General features: G+C 39.2%; 1 protein-coding gene across 1 annotated transcript in view; it reads right to left on the bottom strand.

Moving 5' to 3' along the window:
* Positions 1-19,470, bottom strand: part of TNN (tenascin N) — a 90,947-nt gene that overhangs the window by 51,746 nt on the left and 19,731 nt on the right. Inside the window, exons 2-6 of the mRNA XM_039348537.1 lie at positions 12,947-13,359; positions 11,516-11,887; positions 9,888-10,151; positions 7,192-7,374; positions 3,586-3,675 (exon numbers count right to left, since the gene is read on the bottom strand). Coding sequence (XP_039204471.1) covers positions 3,586-3,675; positions 7,192-7,374; positions 9,888-10,151; positions 11,516-11,887; positions 12,947-13,352 — 1,315 coding nt within the window. The 5' untranslated portion in view covers positions 13,353-13,359. The remainder of the gene's footprint in view (positions 1-3,585; positions 3,676-7,191; positions 7,375-9,887; positions 10,152-11,515; positions 11,888-12,946; positions 13,360-19,470) is intronic.

The following is a 19,470-nucleotide window of genomic DNA, read 5'->3' as shown; positions in this document are numbered from 1 at the left end:
AGGACTGGTTTTAGAGAACTCCTGCAAATACCTCAAGAAAAACTGTGTTTGTTTATGAAAACATTCCACTGGAACAGTGGTTCTCAACCTTTTTAATGCCATGACCCCCAACCGGCCATAAGTCAAGGACTACCCAACCAGTCGTAAGTCGAGGACTACCCAACCAGTCGTAAGTTGAGGACTTTCCCTGCCCAGGAGCGCAGCGCATGCATGGTGCCGCCCCCTGCGCCGGCCGAGGCAAGCGGCAGAGACGGTGCAGGCTGACCACCGGCTGGGCCACCAGCTGGCTCAGCCCAAGGGAGGTAAGGCACCCACCGGGCCCCACGCGTGCCAGCAACCCTCCCTGCGCCCACCGGCCTCCCACCTCCCACCCCTGGCCCTCTTTTACTTACATTTTTAGTAGTTGCTCAGCAGGGAGGGGTGGAAACTTCCAGACAGCTCGCCTTCACTGCAGACAAGTTGCAGCACCGTTTGCAGACTGGGGCTTTTGGCAGACTCAGCATGGCAGAGACAGCCTGGACAATTCCTATTGGCTTTTGAAAGCCAATAGAATTAGACTCTATTCAAGAGAGTCTATTCTATTGGCTTTCAAAAGCCAACAGAATAAAAGGGAGTAGCACAGCTAAGGGGAAAAAAATGGCGGACTGCATTGTTTGGCGACCCCCGTGAAATGGTCGTTCGACCCCAAATGGTGTCGTGACCCACAGGTTGAGAACCGCTGCACTGGAACCACAACTGTTCCTTCAGATATATTGAAGACAGTATCAACTCCTTCCTCCAAAAAGCATTCTGATTACTGAGGCAAATGGCAGGAGTTAGATGAGGGAATGGGTCTTCACATCATGTCCCTGTGTCTCCTTTTTACTTGGCCAATGGTGAGTTAAATGAAATTCTATGTTAACAAAGGCAACTTCCTCTCTTTGGCTGGTTTATATTATAAAGGTAAAGGTTTCCCCTGTCTAGTCGTGTCCAACTCTAGGGGACAGTGCTCATCTCTGTTTCTTAGCCAAGGGAACCAGCATTATCCAAAGACATTTCCATAGTCATGTGGCCAGCATGATTATACACTGAAATGCACAGAAATTGTTACTTTCTCACCAAAGTGGTACCTATTTATCTACTCGCATTTGCATGCTTTTGAACTGCTAGGTGGACAGAAGCTGGAGCAAATAGCAGGAACTCATCCCATCACCCCATTCAGATCTTGAACACAGCTACTAGCTGACAAGTTCGGTGTCTTTAACTGTTGAGCCATTGCACACCCTGGCCTATACTACATGATCTTTAAAATGTGGCTTAGAGAAAAGTAAGGCTTTTCAATTGTATGTATTTCTTAATAAATTTATATTTCTCTTTAAATATAAGGAATGTCTGTTAATATTCATTGAAAGCTGGGCTAAGCTTAATCTGCAACCAAGACAAAAATACCATGAACATTTTCTGATTTTCTGATGCTACTTAATTATTTGGTATCCTTTTAGCATTCTGCATGTTCTTAGAAATACATCTTCTAATAAGACTTCTGCCAAATTCAAATCTCCAGTCAAAAGGACATTTTCTGATCAAGCCATTTTCAATGTACCAGCCAACAAATAACTAGCAAAGCTTCACTGTATTTTGGGGGGGGGGTTATACAATTAGAACAGGGCTTTTCAACCAGTGGTACAGGTACCACTTGTGGTACATTGGCATCTGGCAGGTGGTATGCGACCATCCTAGAAAAGTGGTAGCAGGGGAGGGGAATGAGCTGAACCAGTGGCAGCATCGCACAAGCCTGAGCGAGAGATGGCTAGAGCTGCAGGGCTGTCCGGGCTCAGCGGAAGCGCTGGGATCAGTGCTGCTTTCCAGCTAATCGGCGCTTCTTTGGGGCTGTCAGGAGTCAGTGGAAGTGCCAGGATCAGCACCAGGCTCCAGCTGGAGCTTGGCGCTGATCCTGGTGCTTCTGCTGAGCCCTGAAGAAGCACCAATCAGCTGGAATGTTGCAGCATCTCCAGGATCTTGTGATTTACATTCAGATGCTTGGCAACTGATTCATCTTTATGACGGTCACAGTGTCCCAGGATCATGTGAAGTGACCAAAACCTGCTGCAACCACCCAGCAGATGGGGGGAATAAAAACCAAACACCCCCCACCCCACCCCTGCTGCCAATCCTCAACAGAAATGCTCACAACAATGAAAACCTCGGACAGGAGGAAGAGCGCGGCCAGGCGGCGAGGTAGGTGTCTTGCTCGGCTGTGGCTTGGGGGGACACTTTTTGCAGTGCCATTGTAACTTCGAACAGTCACTAAGCGAACTGTTGTAAGTCGAGGACTACCTGTACTTTATCACTTTTTCCTTTTGGGGGGGGTCATCAAGTTTTTGACACCTTCCTAGGCATCTGGTGGTATTCAGATGTTGCCGTATCCTAAAAGTGGTACAATGGGTGAAAAGGTTGAAAAGCCCTGAATTAGAAGACTGCATTGCCAAAATTTGCAACTCCAGTAGTCTGCCCTCTGACTGATGTCATGCTAGACAATTCATTCTTGGGTGATTCTGAAGCCAAACTTGTGGTCTTCTTTATTCCAAAGCCAGGAGCTTGTGGTAGCCACCCCACACAGAAGCAAAACAAATGTATAAACATCACTGAGCACATAATATCCTGATGTTTTAATCTGAAATAGTCAAAACAGCCTGGGTTAATCTCTGATGCATTTTTAAATAGTTTCCAAAGGCTGGAAGGCCAAAAGGGTGGTCATCATGTCAACCTCACTCCCAAGTTTTCAGACTAGTAACTGAAGACATAGCAATAGGAAGTTTGACCTGCTACCACAGATGCATTTTCCTCTCCATGCATTGATTTTAACCATTAGCATAGAGCCTGCACTGAATATAAATCTACAACGGCCTTTGGTATGTGGCTTTTTGTGGGGAAGTTTCAATATAGAATTCAGGGCGAATAAACTTAGAGGTGGAGAGGTTTCTCCCTCAGATTTGTAACAGAAATTAAGGGGCAAAAGATTGTCAGAAAGCTTACAATGGTCCAATTATGAAGTGATTAGGTCATGAAGGACCCCGTGAAGGTCTCCTGGTCGAGGAAAGGTCACCACAAGATGGATCACAGAGTTGCATACTAATCTCAAATGGGTATTGCCCCAAAGGCTTTCTACCTGGAGTCCGGAAGGCACAAAATTAGAAACATTTATGTAAGTCCTACTCAAGTGGTTAAAATCTCTCTAGATTCAACATGTGGGGGAGCCATACCCCCAACCTTCATATATGGAGATTAATCTTGAGCACACAGCTATATGAACACAGAGAACATATAGTATACGTATCTAATCCATACATGTCAAGACTCTGCACACCAACCAAACAACTCACAGAAGTTGGGACCAGACAATCCCCTTTCTTCCTGGCATGCCTGTTGTTTCTTCCTGGACACTAGCTTGCTTTCAGTAAAGTGTGATTGGAAAGAATGGGGAGCCGTATTTGGCAGTCTCAGCTGGGTGGCCAATTGCTGTGACAGCTGTGAAGACCAATAGCGATTGTGCTGTGATATTGTGTAAGGATGTCATTATGCTACAAAAAAGCCTTCTGTTTATACCTGTCCATCCATGTACAGAAGATGGCTTCCCTTCAACCTCATTCCTCACAGATGTGACAGTGATCTTATATTTGGTTCCTGGCTTCAAGCCTATGGAAAGAAGCAACAGAAAGGGGAAAAGATAAAATGGTCTGAGACATAATTGTACATTTATTTTCTTTTCTGTCAAGGTTTAATGGGACAAGTTTGCTTTACATTTCCTCAATAATATGTCCAGACTAATACTTTGACAATATATTTGAGAAAGGATAAAGTTTCACTTTGGTTCTACATTATTGCACTCAAAACAATTACATCACTTTTCAACTGTTTCTGACATCATGGAAGTTGTTGGTGTAAAGCTTTAATGTTTTGTATCAGATTGCATGAAAAAATTGTTTTGTTAAGTCTATGGCTACAATCTGCAGTTTTCATCATAGGCTTTGTTGCATAACTTTACAGCCACACAAGATAGACCTTTACTCAGTGGTGGGATTCAGCCAGTTCACACCACTTCAGCAGAACTGGTAGCTAATTTTTTGTTGTCCAGGCCCAGAATGGACTTCTGGAAGCGGCATCCATACAGAGAACTGGTTGTTCACATATTTGAATCCCACCACTGCCTTTACTGTATCAATAACACAACTACTGAACAGTTTCCATTCTAGTGAATTTTAAATTATCTAAGGCAGGGGTGTCAAACTTGCCATGTCACATGATGTGTCACAACATATCAAGACTTTTTTCCCATTGCCAGAGCTGGGGTGAGCGCGGCTTCCCCATGACGCATCCAGCCTATGGGCCGGCAGTTTGACACCCCTATTTATAGTCTAATAAGTGCTGAGAGATTTCATAGGCTCCAGTACTTCCTCAGATTTAGCTTCCTTTGAAAAAAGTCATAAAAGGCATTTGGAATTTTATAAAATATATGTTTTGTTTACTGATATACAGGTTGGGTAGAAATGATGCTCATAAGTATGGTGCCTACAGATGGTATATGATACATATTAATAACAGAAAATGGCTGGTTTTTCTTTCTTCCCCTTCCATCAGACATTGCCAACCAGCAAAAAAATATTCATTGGTCACCCTCTTATCATGGGTTGGGTCTGGAGAAGCAACTTTTAACCAGGCCTTTTTTTCTCATAGAATGCCCAGAACGGAGTTCTGGTACCTTTTTTGGATGGAACCTTGTAGGGTAGGCAAGGCGGGTTGTATGACATGTGTGAGTTCTGGCATCTTTTTTTTTTTTTTTTTTTTAGAAAAAAAGCACTGCTTTTAACAATTGATTAGTAGTTTCATGGAAATTTGTCAAGGGGTAGCCTAAATTTCAGCTGCTAAACTTCATCTGGAGACAAGTTAGTGCTACTCTGAAATAGTATTAAACCTATGCTCAAAAACAGTTTAGACAAAGAGATCAAGAATAGGGAGAGTTTTGCCTTTAGCAACAAAGACCAAAATGGTTCTTTCTCCCCACTTTATCCTGCATCTTCTGCAATAATAAGTCAGTTACGTCCAATAATAATAAGTCGTCATCATCATCATTATAACACCATAATAATAAGAATAATTATACTGGAGAGACCAAACGGCCTACAAGAAAAACCTACAATGAAAAACAGAAAAGAGGTTTTGGAAGACAAAGTACTACATGGCCAGTACATTAAAAAAAATAGCAGGGAAAGCAGATAATAACAAGACCTGGCAATGGTTAAGAGCAGGAAAGTTGAAGAAAGAGACCGAGGGACTAATTCTGACAGCATAAGACCAAGCCTTTAGAACAAATGCATACAAAACCAGAATTGAGAAGACAACAACAGACAGTAAGTTCCACCTATGCAAAGAAGCTGAAGAAGCAGGTAGCTGCTGCAAGAAGGTAGCACAGACTGACTACAAGCAGCGGCATGACAAAGAAGTAACAATGGTGCATTGGAAGATCTGCAAGAAATGCCATTTGCCTGCAAGCAAGAATTGGTGGGACCATAAAAAGGAGAAAAAATAGAAAATGAAGACACTAAAGTGCTCCAGGACTTTAGAATTCAAACAGATAGGCACCTGCAACATAGTACACCAGATTTAACAACTGTCAATAAGAAAAGCAAAAATGTCTGGTTAGTGGACATGGCAGCAGAATAAAAGAAAAAGAATGGAGAAGATAATAAAATACAAAGACCTGCAAATAGAAATAGAACATCTGATAAAAGAAAACAAAGGTAGTACCAATAGTAACAGGTGCATTGGGTGCAAACCCAAAAGAAACTGGAGCACCACTTGAACACCATCGGCATTGACAAATTCACCATCAGTCAATTGCAAAAGACAGCTTTATTTAGAACTTAGATCCCATGACAACCTTTAACATCATAAAACCTCAACATCTGCCTATCCCAGATCCTTGGGAAGGACTCAAAATGCCAAATCCAGTCTGTACATCTGGCTGACTGTGCGGCAAACCATAAGATTAATACCATTAACATCATAATAATAAGATTAACACCAGATCGGCAATCAAGACATAGACAATGCCCCAATCAAGGAATTACTGATACAAACAAACAAGCTACAGTAACAGGTAAGCAACAGTCTAATCAAGGAATCACCAAGACCATTCCCACCAATATTGACAGGGCAAGCCAATAGTATATAAAAATAAGCACAAACTCCACTCCCTTCTAGCCCTGATGATGTTACCTAATCATCACCTAATAATCATTTGGTAATGAAACATCTCCAAGAAAACAACCAAACTTAGGGAGAATGAAGGACCCCACAATTAGTCAGATGTTGTTCAGACTGATTCAGATCTCCAAGCTGGCAGAGACCAGACAGTCAATGAAGCACTTCATATTGCGCTCACAGAAAAACTGCCACAGGTACAGGATGGTGATGACATGAAGACATCATGAGGACATGGCAGAAAAAAAGAGACTGCTAGGGCATGTTTGTGGATGCAAATCGAGAAGCCTGTTATAACATTCTACCCAGCCATCATTGTGCCAATATATCAGTGTTAACAAAGACAGGTTTTGCATTACCATAGTTATGTTTTTAAAATGCATTAGCAATCATTAGGGGAGAAATTCTGCAGTTATCCTTCGGTTCTAACAGAAAGTAAAAGAAAAAAATGACATTTTCGAATTGGAGAGAAAGGAACAAACAGAGACTTTGATTCTATATGCATTTAAAAACTGCTTTTTGTAAACCAGTTGTGTGTCAGGGCTTCTGGATGTCTGCTGCAGCGTTCATCTATGTTCTGTGTTCTAAACCTACATAAAATGTTTTCAGCTTCTAATGCAGGAGTAGGCAAAGTGGAGCACATCTTTTAGGGTTCACCTGCCTCCCTGACATTTGTGGACTTCAACTCCTAGTATTACCCAGCCAAAGTTGCCAAGGTGGAGAAAGACTGGTCTAAAGCCCCTTGCTTGAGGCTTCCTTTCCAAAGAAGTTGAGCTCTATCCCAGAAATGGAAAGCACATAACAAGACAATAAAATATAAATAGACAAGAACCCTAACTCTGAAAACAGAAGCTTTTTTGATCCCTGAAATTGCTCAGCCCACTTGGTACCAAATGAACAGATTTATTGCCCTTATTCTGGATAGGCACACATGGACCCTTGATTGCTTACCTGTGATGACATATCTGCTCTTGACTTCATTACTTTTGGGAACCACCACTTCCTTCTCCTCTCCAGGCAAAGAACTGAACCTCAGCTTGTAGTAATCCACTTCGGCTGCCGGATTTTCCCACTCCACTTCCAATGAGTTCACAGTCTCCTCCGTCACCCAGATAGGCCCAGTGGCAGAAACAGCTAAAATGAACAGTGACAAAGAGGACTCCAAGACTACAACAGCCAAGCTTTTTTGTGGGCAGTGTTAGTTATAAGGACATTTTTAATATGGAGAATTATGTAATCAATTAGCTATGCTAAACAAAGGGGTGCATTTATACTTGCAGCTTTCCCAAAACCTGCTAGTGATTTTTGCACAAAGCAAAAATCAAATTTTTGTATTAGCCTTCAACTAATACAAATACATTTTGGTATTAGCCTACAGCTTCTGCTACTGGGATGGGCCTGCATGGCAGTCATTTTCTAAAATACATCGCTGTAGCAACCAAAGTAGACTTTTCCAAAAACCATTCTTACCCTCCTGAATATATCTGTGTAAATATAATTATGTTTATTTCCATTTTTCCTTCTTGGTTACTTTTAGATATTGATACTATTTTACAAATAAATCTTTCTTCAGTATAAAAAACACACATGCAATTTTAGGATAAACTAATTTTAGGATAAATTAGGGTCATGTCAGAATTTGAGTTAGTCCTCCTTCTTAGGAAAATCACAGCACTATCAGTAATTGTGACGACCAGAGACCATCTTAAGGTAGCATCAGTTTATAGACAGACAAACATGCTTTATTTCAGGCCAGAACTTAAAATAAAATATAGTCATAAAAGGCAGTGATATACTATAAAATAAAATAAAAACACACATTTATATAAGTTTAAAAGAAAATATGATACAATACGAAAATAGTCCTAAAAATAAAATTGGTATCAATAACAGTAATTAAATTATTGGAATATATTATGCCTTACCCATAATATTAGAAAGCTTTAATATTTAATTCTTAGTGACATAGATATCTGAAGGGAATCAAGATGGTGGCCACAATTACTATATATGATCAAAGCCTTGACCCTTTTTATGTCCATTGTTCCTCACTCATTCTCCCACTTGCCTTAAGTCAGAGGGATACAACCAACTAGTGGCAAATAGTTGGACTAGAAGACCTCCAAGGTCCCTTCCAATTCTATTAATCTGAAAATTTAGCTAAACCTGCCTATCATCAAAGATTATCATTCATGCAGACGCATCCACAGGAGGGGATGTCAAGCCTGAAGTAGTATAAATATCATTTTTTGAATGCATCTTATTGAACTGATTAAGATTAATGTGCATTAGTCATATATGCATATTATGATTAGGGGAAAGGGACAGGGTTTTGATGATATGGACATAGACACCATCTTGACTTTTTTTTTTAATCATCACCCCTTTCAGACACACCTATCTACAGATAAAGTGGACAGAATATCCTCACTGTGAGCATATAGCTTCCCCAAATCTTGTTCAGAACTGGACACACACATTATATTCACACAAATGGACATACTGTGCATGTTACCTGAAATCCTCACTATGACAAATGGGTTTTAAAATAGTACAGTATTCACTCATATTAATGATTTAATCAATCAATATTAATAATATTAATTATTTTAATAACTGGTTGCAACACAAGAGAGTGTTTCTTTGAAGATCCTAGAGCAAGAATTGGTCCTTTCTTCCTCAAAAGTACCCAGTAGGATTATATTTTATGACACAATAAAAAGCCTCCATAATGATAAATGCACTTTTTAAAACACTGATTTGACTGAAAACATGAGTTTGGGGCAGGGGAAGTTTTTCCTTTTTCTGAGATTCTCCCCCCATCCCAAAAAATATTTTTCCATACATACAACAGGCATTAAAAACAATCCATGATCATCAGTGGGGTTAGGGTTAGGGTTACTGGATGGAAGGAAAGGCTTCATTTCTGATCTTTAATTATGAGTTTCTGCCTTTTTCTAAACCTGGAGATAGGAAAAGGTACCTTGGAAAAGAAGCTTTCAAACCCTCAGGGAAACTAATTTAGGCCATGGATATTTACTCCTCGTGTAATTCTTGGCTGTGGCTATGATCATGAAAAAAGCTACCCAAACTCTGGAGAAATCTTGAGGGAACTGGATTCAGACAGAATATTAGCACCATCTGCTAAAGTATTCAATTAGAGTTAACTCTTGTCTTTAAACTGTTGTTTTTCAGAGAGAAACTGCCACTGACATGGCACAGATGTACACATAATTCCTCCCCCCCCCAAAAAAAAACAGAAAATCTGAGTGGGATGAAATGTTACTCAAGTCAGATGGGTGTACCCACTGGCCTCATTTTGGATATGGAGGTGATCAAGGACAGAAACAAATGAAAAAGATAAATTAAGTAAGTAGATAAAAACATTGCAAAGAGAGTTACAGTCAAGCTGATCCCTATCAGCTATTTTCCTTTTTTTGTAGGATACTAGAATCCAAGTTGGCACAAAATATTAGAAATAGCTACCATTTATTCACTGAGACATTTGTTCATTCAAACAGCCATAATTCATATAGGGTACCATTTCCTTAAGAAACAATGTTTGCATTATTAGTTTTTCAAAGTCTCAGACTTCTGTTGATGTAAAGACCCTCAAAGATAATGGAAAGAGAATTGCAGTGTCCTACCTGTGCTAACTTGCAGGAGTTCTGGTGCACTGAAGATTTCCTTCTTTGCATTGCGAAGTGTGATTACATATTCTGTGCCAGGAATCAGACCCAGAATCTCATAATTTGCCTGATCTTTTGGCACCCTTATTTGTTTCATCAAGGCCTCTTGCCCAACAGGAAAGTAGCTGATGAGGTAGTAGTCCACATCTGTTATCTTATCCCAGCCGATGACTAGGGAATTTTCGGTGGTTTTAAGGAGACGTACATTCCATGGGGCAAGCACTATTGGGAAATAAGGGTTTTAAAATAATGCACACTGTGAGTCAAGCAAGACGTATCACGTTTCATTTTGTCTGCATAATTTGCTTAGCAATGTGTAGGTGAAAGCATCTCATTTTTTATATAATTAGTGGCACAAGTGTTGTCAATATATATTTGCTGACATTGTTTTTAATGCATTAAGCAGCAGAGTATCCAATTCTTTCAGAACTCAGTTTTTTTCATCATCAAGTGCAGATCTGGGACCTAATAAAATCTACCCATTTTAAGTTGCATTAAATTGATTTCCCTTTTTTCAAGCAAAATGTTTGATCAAATGCAAGTAACCCAGAGATGACTTGCAGTAACTTTAGAAAAAAGAAAAAGAAATGTTGTAGATTTCTGTTATCTTCCTTTAAAGATATAGGAACTGTATCTTTTTTTGCATTTTATCTTTCTATGGCCATCCAAGTAAAGTCAAAAACACCCTTTCATCAGAATGGCAATTAAAATCCTTGACAGTTCAATAAATATTGATATGCAATATAATAGTCCATTAAGTGACTTCATGTAGAAAAATAAGTAGATTAGAAAAGTATCAACTTCGCTGGAAGAGAAATTGGCACTCTTGAAGTACTTAGCTGCACTCCTTTAAATGAGGGATAATGTACTTGGTATTCACAAATCCTATGACAAATTAAGCAGAGCTCCCAGTTCAGTGAAATTGGAATTAAAAAGGACAAATGCAGCTCCCAAGGAAACAGAGAGAATCCCAACCAAGGCCTGTGGCATCTACATATACCTTTAGCCTCTTTCATATGATGTGACCATATGAACAGCAAGCTAGACAACTTTTCAATCAAGAGCGACCAAATGATTTTGCACAACTACTCATACATACATCATACCATAATGGATTTTGTTTGGTTGTAATATTTTTAAAAGATGGAAAGACTTTTGGAAAATTGGAAAATAGTTTTTTTCAAGACCTTCCCATAGAAGTATTTGACTGAAAAAACAAATAAAGGTTGAGAGAAGAGAATAGGAGCAGTTGCCTAAGGCCCAGGATTGGAGAGGGCTCTGCCCAAAATACAATTCAGTTTTTGAAATAATATAATGAATTCAAGACACTAAAACTGATCAGTGAAATAGCTTCCCAAAAGTTATTCAATATTTTGAATTTCTCTAAGCGCTCTCATATTGACTTAACTGATTAAAAGAAAGGCAGAAAGAAGAGAGGCATCCTGGCTTTGCATGCAATGAGGGAAAAGGTGTGGGTCAAAGGCGATTCTGCTCCCCTCTTCCAGACCAGGTTGTGTTGAAAAAGCAACGGCAGAATGGCCGCTCAGTGAAATCTTCATTTGGAGACAGCCGGGGAAGGCTCTTACCTTCAGAGCAGTCCAGCCCTGTGAAACCACCCTTGCAGTAGCACTCGCCACTGTCACAGTACCCATTGCCACTGCAGTCATTAGGGCATCTCTTCTCACTGCAGTCCTCTCCAGTGAACTCCTGATGACATCGACACACCCCATGGACACAGGCCCCATTTCCACTGCAGTTCTCAGGGCACAGGAGTTGACTGCAGTCGTCACCAGCGTAACGGGCACTGCAAACACACCAGCCATCAATGCAGTGCCCATTACCACTACAATTTCCTGGGCATGTGGGGTTGGAACAGTCCTGTCCTTCCCAGCCTTCCTCACAGTTGCAGCTGCAGATCTCTTGGAGGAAAGTGCCATGGCCGCTGCAGGATGACACCCCTGTTCAACAAGAGGCCCAGAACATAGGAGAAAAATGGAAGACAAAGACACATGGGCACCAAGATCCCAACTCACCTGAAAACAATAATGAATACTGACACCTTGTTTACATGCATGAGCTCCAGTTTTAAGCAAAAAGCACCTTGAGCTAAATGCTGTCTTTTTATCCTTAAACCAACACATGCAATCTTGCCCTTTACTTTTAAGGATAATAATAATATGGTGACTGAATTTTTATTGGTTGCAGGGTAGAATAGAGTAGAATAGAATAGAATAGAATAGAATAGAATAGAATAGAATAGAAGAGTTGGAAGGGACCTTGGAGGTCATCTAGTCCAACCCCCTGCTCAGATAGGAAACCCTATACCAGTGATAGCGAACATTTTAGAGACCGAATGCCCAAACTGCAACCCAAAACCCACTTACGTATCGTCGGGTACCAGGTGGGCATGGCCCATTGGATGGGTGTGGCCCATTGGGTGGGTGTGGCCCATTGGGTAGGTGTGGCTGTGGTAGTAACGGCAGATTGGGTGGGACTGAAAAGTTCAATCAATCAATTCCAACTTTACGAGATCTTTTTTTTCCCCGCAAGAAGTTGAAATTGATTGATTGAACCTTTTTTTTTGCACATGGTGTTGGAGGCCTAAAGCAAAAAGGTTTTATAAAACCCAGCTGAAGGCCTAGGACTGGGGCGACAGCACATGTGCCCACAGAAAGGGCTCTGCGTGCCACCTGTGGCACGCGTGCCTTAGGTTCGCCTATACCATTTGAGACAAATGATTGTCCAATCTCTTCTTTAAAACTTCCAGTGTTGGAGCATTCACAACTTTTGGAGACAGGTTGCCCCACTGGTTAATTGTTCTAATTGTAACTCTGCAAAAGAAAACCCCATGAAATTGTTTACAGAACTTCAATAGTCTTGAAGTCCACTAAGCTAAATCTGGATCCCCAGCTACGGATGATAAGCAAGCCAGTGTTTGGTGGGTGATATAAGGCAAGTGTCGAGCAAATTATAGGGCCCAATATACAATCAGCAGGCTATACAACTAGTTTCCTCACCTTGCCCTCTTCCACAACACCTTTGAGAGTTACAGATATCTTTCAGATGTACCACTTCTAGCTCTAAATTTTCCAGTCTTTCCAGCAAAGTTTTAACATGTTCAAGGACTTCACAGTCTCTTTTGGGAGTTTGCAGGTGAATGTTATGCCTGAATACAATGTTTTGCTCCTCGCCCTCATCTGTTTCGCCATTAGTGAACAACATGTGATTGTTGCCTTGGAGAGGCCCTGGGTCTGGTTCCACCTTGAACTGAAAGGACTCGGGCAAATTAATTTTATATGAGTGACTAAAGCTGATCTTCTGGCTTTGGTCAGAGCAGTTTTCAGGCTGAGCAGGCAATTGTGTCAGGACCTCCAGGAAGAAGCAGTGCATCAGAATCCCGAGGAAAATAATCCACATGGCCATTGTGCTTCTGTAAATACAATAATAGAAAGGGAAACAAGAAGAAAAGATGAGGTAAACAATATAAAAGCTATTTTCTAGATATTATAAAGAGGGAAGGAAAAATATTCCTGGCAATCTTGACTGGGGAATTGATCAAGAGCTGATCTAGACTCATTAGACATTGGTTATCCTTGCAGAATGCACTTTGACAATCCCTTGCTTCTTGCATAATAAATACATACCTAAATACATACCCATTCCTTTACATCATGGAACCTATGCTTTTCTGTTGTTTGGAAAAATAGATTACTACGTGTAGGAAGTAGGTTTGGGAGGAGGTGTTTTTTTTTTAATGCTTTCAAGGAGCATTTAATCATGCATGTGCCATTGAGCTTGAATTATAGTTTGACTCAAGGTTTGAGTTTTTTCTGCTTCCCAAAAGTATGAAAAGTGACACATAAACCATCAGAAGGTTCCTAAATTAATTAAGACCTCTCTGAGCTAGACTTGTAGAACAAGATTTATGAGGCGAAGCCTTGTCAGACAAAGTAGTTTTCTGTTTATGCTATATGTTTCTGCATGGATTGGAGGTGGAATATACACATTAAGGAGCAAGAAGTAAATCTGCTGGAGGAAGTTCTCAACCAAGTTAGAGAAAGGAATTCTAGGAGGAGGAAGGACGGATGTATGACTGAGCAGCAAGCAAATCTGGAAGAAGGATCTGTAGAATGGAGTGCCTAGACAAACAACTGTAGTTCCCTTGGAAAAGGAGTAACAATGCAAAGAAGCATGACCAAGGAGATAGCTTTCCAAGAAGCTTAAGGCTTGTTTTCACCCTCCTCCCTAAGCTGCAAGCAGAAGTAAAGGTACAGGTAGTCCTTGGGTTACAACATCAGTTGGGACCAGAATTTCCATTGCTAAGCAATGCTGTCATAAAGCACAATATCACATGACCACATCACTTAGCAATGGCAATCCTGGTAGTGGCAGTTGTTGTTATAACCCTGGGAAGAGGTGGGAGTTCCAGGCAAGCAGGCTGTGCTGCAGACAAGCCCTGCAGAATGTGGATGTGTGCATAGGTACCATGGGTGTGCAGGTAGGTGCTATGTGCAAATGCTACAGAGTGTGGGAAGGAACAATTTCTGACTTCCTGTTGGCTTCCCTGTTGATTTTGCTTGTGGGAAGCTCACAAGGAATGTCAGAAATTACGATCACGCTGCGAGGTCATAATCGAGAGCTGGGCACTGACCACTTGGATTGCTATCACTTGATCTTGGAGACACTGCAGCAGCTGGAACTCTGAAGAACTTTGAACAATTGCTGAAGGAGTGTTTGTAACCCGAGGATTATCTATAAGGTAAAGGTGTTTAAAGAGGAAAATAATGTAACAAAGCAGTGATAAAGTTCAGCCAATGGTGTTAGATAAGGGAGGGTAATTTCAAGCAGTTAAGAAGCTCTGTATATTGATGTATGTTTGTTTATGAAGACCATTAAATATTTCATTTATTTGTACTGTTACAATAAAAAAAATCATTTGAGTTGGCAAAAGAAACCCTCAAGTTTGTGGTGATTAATTTTTGTTGCTTTGACAACACAGGTCTTTAGTATCTGAATTGTTAAAGTTCAGCAAAGCTGCATCCATATCCAGGACGCTCTGTTCAAACAAAGCAAATTCCACAGTGGGGTCTGGGGGCAGTGCAAAATTAATCATTCATTGTTTATACCTACCTACCTACAAAGTTTGAGCTTTGTATAACCACCATAATTTCATTTTCTGACAGAAGAATGAGAATAGTGCTACCTAATCATTTCTAAAATAGAAATTTCCTTTGGGCTCAAAGAACATAACCTGAAAGAGGCTTACAATTTCATGAGTATATTGTATTTTTCTGCTGTGTTTGGATTGCACTGGTAATCCAAATGAATTCAATGAGATGTTAACATATAAGAATAAGTTATTAATTTCTATTCCAACTTTGTTTATCAGAAGAAATGTTGCTAGAACAGTTCTGCTGGAACAAAAACATTGCACTCGGTTTTTTTAAGTTTGAGCAGTTCTGCAAAGTTCATTTCTCAAAATATGGGCCAAATTTGCATACAAAGTTTATGCTTCAAACAATGCCTGTGTATTTTCTTGCTGTCATCTAATGACCATCCTAATGTTTGCAACCCACATCTAGTAGAAAGATCTGTTTGACAAGATTTTCCTTAATTAGTTCCAGTTTGCTTTATTAGCTAATAAAAAATTATTTCAGACATAGAGCTTGAAATCTATAGATGTGTAATGACAACATACCTGGAAGGCAGTAAATTGGATGCCAAAAATGATGCTAACTCTTAGATACCATTTTTGTCTGTTCTGATCCATTCAGATCCGGGTGAAATTGTGGCTTCAATGGACACATCATGATATCTTTTCTAAACCTGTGTCTGCACACACACATGCAGTTTTGGAGTTAGTGTGGACTCCTGGTAACTGTCTGGATACGTTCTTGCAGTTTTTTTGGCAAGAAGTGGTTTGCCTAGGGCTGAGAGAAAGTGGTTGGTCCAAAGCCAAAGTGGTTGGCTTTGCATGTAGGTGAGACTAGAACACTCCTCATTTTTAGCCTGGTGCCTTAATTATTAGACCAATCTGACTCTGATTATTTTCCTACCATGTGTATATTTTTTTTCAAATTTTCTTTCTTGATTGTATAGTAAGGTTCCGTAATGATATCACTAAAACTATTTTTTTTTAAATACAACTGTTGGGCAGGATGAACAGAGTCCAGAATGAAATCAATGTGCAATTGTTTAAAAATCAGCAAATGCAAATGTTAAAATGATACTATTTTTTGCATCTTACCTTAAAATGATTGAATCCAAAACAATGTTTAGATTGCACAATAGATATTCCAGCCAGAAGCACTGCTTGAGGGAAGCTTTAAAAAACAATTATTAAATGACCAAATAGGCTCCTTTCTCTTCCCATCACATCTCACAACATACCATTCTTCTGAAATAGCTTCTCTTCCCAGCTATTCTGTGGTTTGGCTGGCTACCTGTCATCAAGGTCATTGCTAAAAATCTGCTATTTTATTTTCCAAACTTTCTTCTCTCACCACAGAAATTAATTATCTCAGTGTGCCTCTAATTCCTAGTTTACTCTGAAAAACATTATGCCAAAACTTTGGATTTAAACTGCCTAAATGATTGCAATAAAGTGCAATAAGGATAATCCATGACCTTATTTGGCAGTGTTTTGTTCCAAAACTGCCAATTACAACAAGTCATTCACTCTTTTAAATAAACCTCCTTCCTTCAGTTTTGCCAATGACATTCTGAGCCACAAGCGTGACTTTGTAATTAGAGTTTGTCAGGGCCACAAATTGATTCCAGCTTTGCTTGTTGTAAATCCATCAGAGTAAAATTCATCTTTTAAGTAGCCTAAAGATGGGCCTGACTTTCTTCTTGGGAAGAGGCCTATTATATAATGAATTCATTGAATCACTAGGTATGAATTAAGGAAGAACCAAGACATTTATGATTAAAGGGACACGTTGCAGTGAATTATAGCAGAAAAATTATCTCTTAATAAGGCCTATTGGGTGACATCTTAACTAGCCTCAGCAAATATTCTTTCAGATACCAAAGAAAATTAGTTGTTCTACAATAATGTACATGAACATTATTTGGCATGGTAACAGTAATTTTATGAAAGGGCCACTCTGAAGAGAGGAACATGGGATTGCATTGAAAATGGCAGGAATCTTTGCCGATATCTGTATTGTTTTCTTGCAAACTAAGTTGTCACCATATATATTCCCTGCTTACCTGTGTGCACATATGGGTCTCAGTCTAAAAGGCAATTGGACTTACATGACATAACCCCAGGGGCTGCTTACTGGGATAGGGATGGGAGCAGTGAGATCTCCCTGTGTAGCACAGTCCCAATTTCCATATCCTGTATAGGACAACCGGCACCAGAAGAAAGAAGTTCCCCAGTTTGTTTTTCCTTCTTGTAGCCATCGTCACCATCACCAAAGCTACAGGGGGTGACTTCCACCAGGCAGATAAAGACGAGGCAGGACTTCAAGCTGATGGACATGCCCATCTTTTGACATTTTCAGCCATGTACCATATTTTCTGCAGATTTTTATTTCTTAATTTTTTATGTAACCCATCTCACAACTGAGCAACTCTCAGACACCCTTAATATCTTCATTTTACCTGATATTCACTAGCAAAAACCGTGTGTGTGTGTGTGTGTGTGTGTGTGTGTGTGTGTGTGTGTATTTAGGTACCTTTTGTTTCACTTTGCAAACAAATCCAGTATTTAAGTAATTATTTTCATCATACTTTAGGATGAAAAGCAAATGTTGAAATGGATCTATAAATTAACAAAAAGTAGTTAGATTATGAATAAATGAAGGAGGAAATATTCAAGCTCTGTCTAGATAGTTTTCCTCCTTAGCTCAAATCCTAGCACTATTTTTGTAGCTCATCCCAGCATACTGGCAGTATAGTTCACAGCTGCCTTGCTTTCAACTGCATTTCTTCTGTCTCTGGACTATTCTCTGTAACGTGTTTTTCTTGATGATTAGCTTTTGAACTGATATACAGGTTTACTTTCTTATCTTTTGAACTAATTTGCAAATTTCATGTGTTAGGAGTGGTAATAAAAGATGGAAACTGAATAAATGTTCAGCCAATCAAAATAACAGATTGTTTTTATTAAAATTCTGGTTCCAGGTTATAATTATCAATAAATTTACCTCACAGCCCATTTTATTTGTGAAGCACTATTGAGCTAATAATTCCTTTTATGAAGCTTTATTATTGGATCATCTGTAATTATCCAAGCTTTATTCTTGGATAAGAGAAAGCATGGACATGGGAGAAATTATTTGTCCTCTATCATTCATGTATACTGCAGCGGTACATGGTTCAAACTACAACTATAATATAGTGCTGCAGTTATGAAAGGAGAGAAAATAACACGTGTTATTCTCAAGTTTCTGGAAAACCATCCAAACCCATTTCTGAATTAGTAGCCAAAGCAACATATTAGACAGAGAATTTATATTTAATAGGCTACCATTTTTGGAATAAGTCCCATAGAATCTCATCTGCTATTCCTTCTGCCTCGTTTGAAATATGGAGTTTATTACAGTTGTTCTATTTTATAAGGTTATGCACAAATTAGTGATAGTATATCACTATATAATATATAAGTATAAAAATCATCTGAAGTTGAGACTTGCACTGTGCTGGAGCAAATACATGTAAGAATTCAAACTATTAAGGTGGCAGAAAATATATATGTGCCAGAATTATGATAAAATAGGAAAATTACATTATTAATTTAAATTAACAAATTGGAAAGTAGTGAATCTGGAACTATTAGAAGAGGAATATTCCAAACAGGTTCAAAGTTGTTGTTTTAGTTTTGGATTTAACATGCCAAAGTATGTTAAAAGTATGCCTCAAAGTATGTTTGAGGCTATTTTGAATAATAAATATTTTTGATATGATTTATTTTTATCCTTACTACAAGCATACAATGCTCCAATGAGAAATTTTAAAATGTTTGACAATAGTGCACACAGGCCCCACACCAAGATACAGAGTTCTGAACCTGTATGTTTAGTCAGAAACAATCCTACCTTGTTCAACAAGAATAACCTCTGATATATTAGGCAAAAAAATGAAACAAGACAAACAATTTTTTTAGATGACCACTTTCAATCAAATGTATTCATATTTAAATCAGAATCAAACAGTTACTTTTCAAAAAAAAATTAAAAACCAAGGAACTGTTGCTTGAAGGCTGCATATTTATTCCAATATAATCAATTTTATATTTAATACCTGAAAGATCTGCATGGCAAGATACTAATGGCAAGAGATAGTAATGGAGTGAGAAAAAATTGCAGATGCTGTTATTAAAGATATTCCTCCTTTGGTACCTACGACCAAATCCCAGATGATCACACAATTACTATCAGAGATGTTTTATGCTATTTCAATCAAAATACATCTTTCTTTACACCTGGCAGTTTGTCCCTAGATCTGCAAAAAGAATAGATGCTGAGTGGCCAGATTATAAACTTGCAAAAGATGGGTAGGTTGTTTACATCAATGCTGACTCTCAAAAATA

Source organism: Crotalus tigris, unplaced genomic scaffold (genome assembly GCF_016545835.1).
Source record: "Crotalus tigris isolate CLP2741 ecotype Arizona unplaced genomic scaffold, ASM1654583v1 scf7180000017560.2302168, whole genome shotgun sequence".
Classification (NCBI taxonomy): Eukaryota; Metazoa; Chordata; class Lepidosauria; order Squamata; family Viperidae; genus Crotalus; species Crotalus tigris.
The sequence above is the reverse complement of the archived record's forward strand: the minus strand, read 5'-3'. Positions and strand labels throughout refer to the sequence as shown.